This window comes from Orycteropus afer, unplaced genomic scaffold, assembly GCF_000298275.1.
Source record: "Orycteropus afer afer isolate SDZICR_OR568_19922 unplaced genomic scaffold, OryAfe1.0 scaffold00054, whole genome shotgun sequence".
Classification (NCBI taxonomy): Eukaryota; Metazoa; Chordata; class Mammalia; order Tubulidentata; family Orycteropodidae; genus Orycteropus; species Orycteropus afer.
This window is the reverse complement of record NW_006921641.1, coordinates 9,840,289-9,851,605: the sequence shown is the minus strand read 5'-3', so window position 1 is coordinate 9,851,605 and position 11,317 is coordinate 9,840,289. Positions and strand designations below refer to the sequence as shown.

General features: G+C 38.7%; 1 protein-coding gene across 1 annotated transcript in view; it reads left to right on the top strand.

Moving 5' to 3' along the window:
• The window catches only part of SPDYA (speedy/RINGO cell cycle regulator family member A), a 62,297-nt gene that overhangs the window by 48,842 nt on the left and 2,138 nt on the right, over nucleotides 1-11,317 (top strand). Inside the window, exon 5 of the mRNA XM_007938819.2 lies at nucleotides 1,662-1,959. Within this exon, the coding sequence (XP_007937010.1) occupies nucleotides 1,662-1,959 (298 nt within the window). The remainder of the gene's footprint in view (nucleotides 1-1,661; nucleotides 1,960-11,317) is intronic.

Sequence of the window (11,317 nt, the reverse complement as noted above, 5' to 3'; positions counted from 1 at the left end):
CTTCCATTGATTCAATTCTACTCCTTTGCCCATTCAATGTGTTATCTGTTTCTGAAAATTTAGTATTAATCTTCTGGATTTCTATCTGTAGATTTTGTATAATTTCTAATTTTTCATTTATTTTGTCATTTTGTTCTTGTATTGTCTTTCAAAATTGTTCTAGGGTTTTCTGTTTTGTCCGTATTTTCCTTGATCTGTATCTCAATCTGTTGAAGATACCTAAATATAATTCTGTTGAATTCCTTATCAGAGAGTTCCAACGCTACTTCTTCCTCAGGGATGTGTTCTGGGTCTGTATCCTGTTCCTTTGTTTCTCCTGGTTTATCTTGTTTTTGTGTGGACTATGATGCTCTGTTGTCTCTGAGACATTGTGATGTTTTGTGTTTGTATATAATTGGTGATTGTATGTTGGAGTGACTTGCCCACAATTTTTGTTTTCTTTGGATGTTATGTACATAAGCAGGGTACTGTGCTCCTCTATTCTCTAATTGGCAGCACTTATACACTCACCACCTGTCTCCTTTCCCATTGTCAGCCTCCCATATGTTCCTGCTGTCCTTGGCAAACAGAGCATATTCTTAGGTCCCTGGAATCTGAATGAGAATGCTGTTACTTTAAATATCCAAAATGGCCACTACTTGTAAGCAATCAAAATGGCTGTGTCCTCTGGACAGCCGAAAGTCCACAGCTCAGGGTGTCTCCCTCCTTGCTGTTTCCCTTGCCAGTCATAGGCCACCAGTGCATTCATCCCTGCAGCCCTTGGCGACCAGGGCTGATCTTTAGGTCAATTCTCAGATCCCAACACCACTTGGAAATATTCAGGCTGTTGGTGCAGTCAGAGTAGCTGACAGTCCACAGCTTCATCGGTCTCTGTACTCAATGTTTTCATTCAGGTTTTTCCACTAGTTGATGCCTAATCCACTTCTGCATAGTTTCTTTCAAAGCTCAGGACTCCAGGATTATCTTCTGTATCTCTCCCAATTGCTTTCTCTTTTCTTTGTTCAAGAGGGTCTGTGTAGCTTGTCTACCTATTTCATCTTACCGGAAGTCCTCCGAAACCCATTTTTAATTTAACAAACCTTACAGAATAAGCCTGACATGTAGTGAGGACTGTTAAGTGATTTACAAATAATATTTCATCTAATATGCAAAACAACCCTCTAAGGTAGACACTATTATTACCCCCATATTACAAATGATGACAGTGAAGAACAGGAAGATTAATTTACTAATCTATGTTCTTATTCATATTTCTTGCCATAATCGCAAATGTTTTAAAATTAGGCTAACGTAGTTAGAACCTCTAAGTTTTTTAAAAACTCAACACCTTCCAAAGTGAAGAAGTACATATTGTCTTGGGTAACTTCATTTTTCCCAAACTCAGAATATCGAGAATTGAAAAATAAATACCCTGACAACCTTGAAGATTGCTTTAGTCCTGCCTCCTATTTGAAATAATTCCAATACATTGTCAATTAGTAAGGATCCAAGCAATGGATCACTTTAATATATAATATTGCCTGTTCCAGAAATACATTATTTTTCTTTAACATTGGTAACTCAGTTTTAGAGATAGCTGTTCTTAAGTTTAAATGTTTGTTCTTAGTTTTACTAAATTATAAACTCTTTGTCAAATTCTAAAAGTAAGCTTTCCACTATAGGTTATGGCCATTGCACCAACCCATTACATATGGCAACGAGAGCGCTCCGTGCATCACAGTGGAGCTGTGAGAAATTACAACAGAGATGAAGTTCAACTGCCTCGAGGACCTAGTGCCACACCAGTAGATTGTTCACTCTGTGGTAAAAAAGGAAGATATGTTAGACTGGGATTGTCTTCATCGTCATCTTCATCCAGTGGTACAGTAGAAGTGATGGAAAACCATTCTCAGGACTCACACAACTCATTCTCAATGGACAAAGTAGTTGACCCTTCTCGAGGTTATAGCTATTCTCCAGGTATGATTTAGTGATACATCAGAATTAGATTTAGGCACATTGTTTTCTGAGCACTAGTCAGTCCTTACAGGCAGAGATACATAATTTATATACTAGAACAATATGAGTTAAATTAGTAGTGAAAGTTTTCCCTTCATTTACCACTTTTTGTCCTATATTTGTAGTACCTGTCTTGTTTTGTAGTAGCCTACGTAAATTAAAAGTATTTTTACTGTGACATATGTTAAAATGAAATTTAATACACCATAAGCCTCAAATATTTTAACTATTAAGTATTTTAAGAGCCTGAACCATTTTTCTCTGAAATATTTATTTTATTCAAAAGGGGTTGCAAAAAGAAAATAAATTTACTTGTAATCTCATTATCCAGCTTTATTGACTGGTTAACTATTATGTTTCCTTCTATATACTTGTCTGTTTCTATTTTTAACAAAACTAAACTACATCTAGGCCTGCTTTTTCTCCCCCCACTTACAAAGCATGTCCCGTGCTATTAAATAGTCTTTTAAAATTTGATTTTTAATCATGACATGGTATATGTACCATAATTTAGTTGCATTTTTCATTTTTGTTGGGTTTTAAGTGGCTTTTACATGGTATCTTAATTAGAAAATAACCATATGAACTGGAAATACTTTTAGTCAATCACACTATAATTTTCACCAAAATTATTTTATAATGATAAAGCATTTTTTGACACATCTCTTCTAGATTTGAAACTATAATATTCTACTAGTAGTGATCCTTTTTACTTCTTATAAAACCTTTCTTCCAGAACTTGACCCATCTGAAGACTCCAATTTCTTATTATCCTTTTTATTTTAATGATGAAAAATTAAACAGTCCTGCATTATTTGATTTCCACTTAAATTTTTACCACATCCCTATGAGATGACCAGTAGCTACTGAAGTTTTACTAAGACTAGACTCCAAGTCATTACTGTTCCCTGTTGTTGTTGTTAAGTGCCGTCGAGTTGTTTCCGACTCATAGTGACCCCATGCACAGCAGAACGAAACACTGCCCGATCCTGCACCAGCCCCACAATCCCTGCTATACTTGAGCCCATCATTGCAGCCACCATGTCAATCCATCTCGTTGAAGGCCTCCCCCTCTTGCATTGACCCTCCACCCTACCAAGCATGACATCCTTCTCCAGGGAATGGTCCCTTCTTACAACATGACCAAAATAGGTGAGACGAAGTCTGGCCATTCTTGCTTCCAAGGAGCATTCTGGCTGCACTTCCTCCAGGACAGATCTGTTAGTTCTTTTAGCAGTCCACGGTACTTTCAGCATTCTTCGCCAGCACCACAACTCAAAAGCATCAACTCTTCTTCGGTCTTCCTTATTCATTGTCCAGCTCTCACATGCATATGTTGTTGTTGTTATGTGCCGTGGAGTCGGCCCCGACTCATAGCGACCCCTCCTTGGGTTTCCGAGGCAGTATCACTACGGAAGTAGGATTGCCCAACCTTCCTTCCGAGGAGCGGCTGGTGGGTTTGAACCGCCAGCCGTCTGGTTAGCAGGCAAGTGTCTTAGCCACTATGCTACCAGAGCTATGAGGCGATTGCAAATATCATGGCTTGTGTCAGGTGCACCTTAGTCCTCAAGGAGATATCCTTGCTCCTCAGCACTTGATACAGTTCCTTTGCAGTTGACTTTCCCAATGCTACACGTCGTCTAATGTCCTGACTGCTGCTTCCGTTGGCATCGATTGTAGAACCAAGCAACGTGAATTCTTTGACAACCTCAATCTTCTCTCCATTTATTGTGATGCTGCTCATTGGTCCAGTTGTGAGGACTTTTGTTTTCTTTATATTGAGACGTAATCCATACTGCAGACTGTATTCTTCAACCTTCATCAGTAGGTGCCTTAAGTCATCCTCACTTTCAGCAAGCAAAGTTGTATCGTCTGCATATCTCAGGTTGTTAATGATTCTTCCTCCAATCCTGATACCACGTTTTTCTTCATATAGTCCAGCTTCTCGGATTATTTGCTCAGCATATAGATTGAGTAAGTGTGGAGAAAGGATACAACCCTGACGCACTCCCTTCTTGATTTTAAACCATGTAGTGTCCGCTTGTTCTGTTTGAACGACAGCCTCCTGGTCAAGGTACAGATTCCTCATGAGTACAATCAAGTGCTCAGGAATTCCCATTCTTCTCAATGTTATCCATAATTTGTCATGGTCCACACAATCAAATGCCTTTGCATAGTCAATAAAACACAAGTAAACATCTTTCTGGTATTCTTTGCCTTGAGCCAAGATCCATCTGACAACAGCTATGATATCCCTTGTTCCACGTCCTCTTCTGAATCTGGCTTGAACCTCTGGAAGTTCTCTGTCAATATATTGCTGCAAACGTTTCTGAATTATCTTCAGTAAGATCTTACTTGCGTGCGATATTAATGATATTGTTCTATAATTTCCACATTCTGTGGGGTCACCTTTCTTTGGAACGGGCACAAACTAGACTCCACAAATTCAACTGACAGTATAACAAAAACTTACTGCCCATCAAGTCAAATAGTTTCTTCCTTTTCAACATCTTCAAGCAAAATATTTTATTGGTTCACTCATATATTTGAAAGTAAACAGGGTCCACTATAGGCAAAATTATAAAATAAGAATTGCCTTTCAATGCCCCTCCTGTCCTCCTCTATGTCCTTTTGCCTACACTCTTTGATCCTTATCATAGGTAAGATTTACTAGGTGTTTAAAATATTTCAGACAATGTGGAAGCACCTGATAACCATCTATGCTAAGCTTTAGCATAAAACCTTAGAGCAGAACATTAGCTCTCTGTCTGCATTGGGTTTTCTGCAACCATATACAAGTTGTGATCCATTCAGGTCTGACATTCATAATCTCATTTGATATTCACAGCCAACCCTAAATACAGCTGACCCTTAAAAAGCACAAGGGGAGGGAGGAATTTAGGGGTGCCATAAAAAAAAAAAAGAAAAAAAAACTTACTGCTGTCGAGTCAATCCCATCTCATAGTGACCCCTGCTTGGGTTTCCGAGGTGGTATTTCTACGGAAGTGGATTGCCCAGTCTTCCTTCCAAGGAGTGGCTGGTGGGTTTGAACTGCCAGCCTTCTGGTTAGCAGTCAAATGCCTTAGGCAGTGCACCACCAGAGTTCCCATATGCAGCTGAAATTCTGTGTGTAATTTCTGATTCTCCAAAAACTTAGCTACTAATAGCCTGTTGACCAGAAGCCTTACCAATAACACAGTTGATTAACAGTTCTTGCTGAACAGTTATTAGATTTTTACATGAAGACATGCATGTACAAAACAGTAATTTTATTAACTACACAGCATGATGGTTATTTACTGTTTATTAAGTGGCACTACATCATCCTCGCCTTTATCCTTGTTGTCGTCTTCACATTGAGTATGATGATGAGGAGGAGTTGGGTTATGCTGCCTTGGGGTGGCAGAGGTAGAGGAGGTAGAAGGGAAGACAGGAAAAGCAGGCACACTCAGTGTTAAAAGTGTATAGAAATACATTGCAATTTCTGTCTCACATTGTTGCTTTTTCATTTCTCTAAAAATGTTTCTTTATGGCACCAATCCTTCCACCATTTGCTTTAGTTTCAGTGTCTGTATCATAGACCAAAAAAAAAAACCCAAACTCACTGCCATCAAGTTGATTTTAACTCATAGCAACCTCTGCTGGGTTTCTGAGGTGGCAAATCTTTACAGAAGTAAGATTTTCTCATCTTTCCTCCACGGAGGGGCTGTTGGGTTGAACCACCAAACTTCTGGTTAGCAGTCAAATGCCTTGGGTACTATGCCTCCAGAACTCCTTATATATTATAGAAAGGTCCATATTATAAAAGTCAAAAGCAATCTTAAATAATCAGAACCCATCTGCCAGACTGTCTATTGTCAATTTGTTTTCTGGCACTGCTTCTTCTACATGACCTTCCTCATTGTCTGGCACTGGTTCAGAAGCACTCATCTCCATCAAGTCGTCTTCTGATAACTCCTCTTGTGTTGTATCTATTAGCTTTTGGATTTCTCCAAGATCCCCATCTTGAAAAAAATCTTGCATATCCATTGACTTGCACAGTTCAAACTGTGTTGTTCAAGAGTCAGTTGTATTATTATTTCTATTTTACAGGTGAGGAACTGAGGCTTAGAGAGGTTATCTGCCCAAGGTGATGAAGCTATATTTGAACATAGTTTGGTCTGACTCTAGACTAGGGCCTGACTAGCCACTATGGTGTGGTGGCATAGAGGATAAGGCACTTGACTGCTAACCAGAAAGTCAGCGGTTCAAACCCACCAGATACTCTAAGGAAAGAAGACTGGGCAATCTACTTCCAGCCTTGGAAACCCAATGGGGATCACTATGAGTTGGAAATGACTTGATGGCAGGGAGTTTGGTTTTTCTGGTGTGCTCTACTGCTCCCTTTGATGAAATCCTCCCTTTGGTGGTAAAAGGATTAAGAACCAAGTCCCTAGTGAAAGGCTGTATGGAGTAAGTTGGAGAGAATTCCAACAATGGATAATTAGCACAAATTTACAAAAAACAGAAGCAATTATATTTTATTCAGACTAACCCCTGCAGATGTTAAGAGAGTAGCAACACAATGTATGTTTTAGGCCGTGACATTTTTGCATCCAGGGAGAAAGGGATAGAATGAAAACCCTGGAGTTCTAGTTTAGGATTAACAGGTCCTATATAGGAAGGAACAAGGAGCTCTGGTGGTGTAGTGGGTAAGGCATTTGGCTGCTAACCAGAAGGTCAGCGATTCAAACACACCAGCTGCTTTACAGGAGGAAGATGACAATCTACTTCTGTATAGATTTACAGCTATGGGAATCGTTATGAATTGGGAACAACTCAGTGGCAGTGGTTTAGTGGGTTATATAGAAGGAACAAGTATTTATTCTCCACTGCTTTATTCTGAATTTAACTCATGGTTAAAATAAAAACCATCTGTTACTGATGACACACATATACTTGACTAATACATTTATTTTCCTTAAATAAGCTTAGCAGGGAGCTGAGAGAGCAAGGGGCAAGGGTTGTAAAGGTGACTGCAGGTTCCTAGTAGGATGGATCAGTGACCTCTGCTGCAAATTTTTCTTTCTCTAGTTCACATAAGGTGGCTGGAATTGTTGGATAGTATGTGGTTGCAGAATCCCTGGATGTTGCAAACAGTTAACACACTTGGGTACTAATCAAAAGGTTGGCAGGTAAAGTCCATCTGAGAATGTACCTCAGAAGAAAGGCCTAAAGATCTACTTCTAAAAAATCAGCCATTGAAAACCCTACGGACTGCAGTTCTACTCTGACACACATAGGGTTGCCATCAGTCTATTCTGCTAAATGGAAACTGGTATGTGGTTTCAGAAAACCCACTTCAGACACAGAGCTGCTACTCTTTTCCAGGTTTTTATACTAAAATTAGTACAAGTGGTTATCAGGTGCTTCCATAAGCTTTCTTTCAAATACAAGCAGCTTCCCGTTTTCCAAATAAAAACATTTTTTCCACTTTAAAAAGTTTTTTTTTTCCCCTCAAGGGCAACATGTTCAAAAAAGTGTTTACAAAAATGTTTATGACATATATTAAAAACAAAATGTTTTTCCCTTTCATAAGGTGGTGTTAAAACATTTTTTGGCGGGGAAGTAGATGAAGCATCTGTTACAAATTCACATACAGTTCTATCATAGTCTTCAATGGTATGCTACCCAAACCCCAAGCCCACTGCTTTTGAGTTGATTCAGACTCATAGCAACTATAAGACAGACTGCCCCATAGAGTTCCCAAGGCTATAAATCTTAACAGAAGCAGACTGCCTCATCTTTCTCCTGTAGAGCAGTTTGTGGGTTCGAACTACCAACCCCAAATGTTTTCACCACTGTACCACCAGAGTGCCGTAATCATGCACTAAGCATTTATAAAGATTTAAACACCTGCCCTTTCTAAGAAATCTCTGAAATGGCATTATGATACTCACTTTACTGATGAAGAAACAAAAACACAGAAAAGTTAAAACAGTTACAGGGTAAAGCAACAGCAGCAGCAACCACAAAAACAGCAAGATAGGAATCAGTTCTATCTGAATACACAGCACTGAACTAACTCAACTACCGTTGTTTCTCCTTATGCTGTCTGAAGCTTTGTGACCTAGGACTGGGCTTAGCCTAGTCCATCAGGAATATTATTTTGTGTTATATATAAGGACCTCTCAGATCATAGTGAAGCCAAGGAGAAAAAAAAAAAAAAAAATATATATATATATATATACACACACACATACACATATATATATATCAGGCCTTAGCCCTGGGTCATATAGGCAGACATTGGGTCATTACAATGGTTATAATTTAAGTAAATAATTTTTCCACAAAAATAAATCCTTTTCTGAACTTTCTTATTTATTTTTGTCATCACCACTGTTCTAGTCATCAGGTTTAAGTCCTTACATATAATGAAGGCATAATCAGGGTATATAAATTAATAATGTGATAAGGGTTATGCTAATTATATGCTGAGAACAAAGGCCTGGTGATCTACTTTAAAAGATTATCCATGGGAACCCCATGGAATAAAACAAAGGAAAAGAACCACATAATCTTATCAATCATCACAGAAAAGGCATATGACAAAATCCAATACCCATTCCTGATGAAAATGGTGAATAATATAGGAATAGCACGGAAATTCCTCAACATATTTCATAGTGATCCCTCCTTGGGTTTCCAAGGCAGTTTCTCTATGAAAGTAGATTGCCCAATTTTCCTTCCAAGGAGTGGCTGGTGGGTTTGAACTGCTGGCTTTCTGGTTACCAGTCAAATGCTTTAGGCACTATCCCGGCAGAGCTCCTATATTTAAGGATATATATACAAAACCAACAGCCAACATTATTCTCAATGGGGAGAGACTGGAAGCATTTCCCTTATGAACATGGTTGCCCCTTTATCACAACTCCTATTCAATACTGTATTGAAAGTACTTGCCAGAGTAAAAAGGCAAGAGAGGGAAATAAAAGGCATCCAAATTGGCAAAGAAGAAGTAAAACTATCTTTATTTGGAGATGATATGATCTTATACAGAGAAAATCCCAAAGACTCAGTAAGAAAATTATTGGAACTAATTGAAAGTTTCAGCAAAGTGGTAGGGTACAAGATCAACATACAAAAATCAGTTGCAATCCTCTAACGAAGAGAACTCTGACAAGGAAATCAGGAAAGCAATACCATTTACAATGACTGCCCAAAAGATGAAGTACCTAGGAACAGATCTAATCAGAGACAACAAAAGACCTATACAAAGAAAACTACAAAACACTATTACAAGAAAACAAGAGACCTACATAAATGGAAGACTATATATCATGCTTATGGATAGGAAGACTTAACATCATGAAAATGTCAATACTACCCAAAGTGATCGACAGATATGTAATCCTGATCCAGATTCCATCATCTTTCTTTAAAGAAATGGGAAAAGTAGCATAGTGCCTAAGGCACTTGACTGCTAACCAGAAGGCTGGCGGTTCAAACCCACCAGCCACTCCTCGGAAGGAAGGTTGGGCATTCCTACTTCCGTAGTGATACTGCCTCGGAAACCCAAGGAGGGGTCGCTATGAGTCGGGGCCGACTTGATGGCAAATAACAATCACCAACTTTATTTGGAAAAGAAAGAGAACATGGATAAGTAAAGCACTACTGAAGAAGAAGGAGCTCTAGTAGTGTGGTGCCTAAGGCACCTGACTGTAACCAGAAGGCTGGCAGTTCAAACCCACCAGCCACTCCTCAAAAGAAAGGTTGGGCAATGTACTTCCATAGTGATACCGCCTTGGAAACCCAAGGAGGGGGTCACTATGAGTCGGGTCCGACTCGATGGCACATAACAACAACAACTGAAGAAGAAGCAAAAAGCAGGAACTCTCACACTCTCCAAACTTATTAACCTACTATACAGCCATGGTAGTTACAACAGCCTGGTGCTGGTACAATGACAGACAAATAGACCAATGGAACAGGATTGAGAACCCAGAAGTAAATCAATCCACCTGTGGACAGCTGATCTTTTACAAAGGGTAAAGATCTCTGACACATTAAATGGGGAAGAGATAGTCTCTTTAATAAGTGGTGCCGGAAAACTGGATATCCATTTGCAGAAAAATGAAACAGGACATATATCTCACACAATGTACAAAAATGAACTCAAGTTGGAGCAAAGACCTGAATGTAACACCTAAAAGTAAAAAACCATCAAAGAAAAAACAGGAACAAATTTAGGGGCCCTAATACAGGGCATAAACACAATATTGAACATAACTAAAAATGCACAAAAACCAGAAGGCAAAATAGATGACTAGGATCTCCTAAAAACCAGACACTTAAATGCACATCAAAAAATTTCACCAAAAGAGTAAAAAGAGAACCCACAGACAGGAGGAAAATATTTTGACAGTGACATAATGGACAAGGGGCTAATATCTAAAAGTTAGAGAAAACTTCAACAATTTACCAACAAAAAGATAAATAATTCATTTGGCAGAGGACATGAACAGACAATTCACCAAAGAAGACATTCAGGTAGGTAACAAACACATGAAGAAATGCTTGTGATCATTAGCCATTAAAGAGATACAAATCAAAACAACAATGGGATATCATCTCACTGCAGCTCTAATTGCAGAGTTCAAAAAAACAAGAGTTCAAGAAAACAAATGCTGGTGAGGGCGTGGAGAGACTGGAACCCTTAGACACTGCTGTGGGACTGTAAAATGGTACAACCACTGTGGAAAACAGGATGGTACTTCCTTAAAACCTGGAAATAGAAATACCATATGATCCAGCAATCCCACTACTAGGTATATATCCTAGAGAAATAAGAGCTATGACATGAATAGATATATGCACACCCATTTTCATCACAGCATTTATACAATAGCAAAAGGATGGAAACAACCTAAATGACCATCAGCAGAGGAATGGATCAACAATGCTATGTATATACAGTGGAATATTATGCAATGTTAAAGAACAACGATGAATCTGCAAACATCTCATAACATGGGTGAACTTAGAGGCCATTATACTGAGTAAAATCAGTCAATCACAAAAGGACAAATACTGTATGAAACCACTATTGTAAAAAGTCAAAAAAAGTTTAAAAGAAAAAAAAAAAACCCTATGGAGCACAGTTCTACTCTGACATAGATGGGTTTGCTGTGAGTCGGGGCTGACTTGATGGCAGCTGGTTAATTTTAGGTTATTTATAAGATCAACATTGTTCTGGTTACCTAGTGCCACTCTGACAAGAATATACCACAAATGGGATGGCCTTAATAAACAGGAGTTTATTCTCTTACAGTTTGGA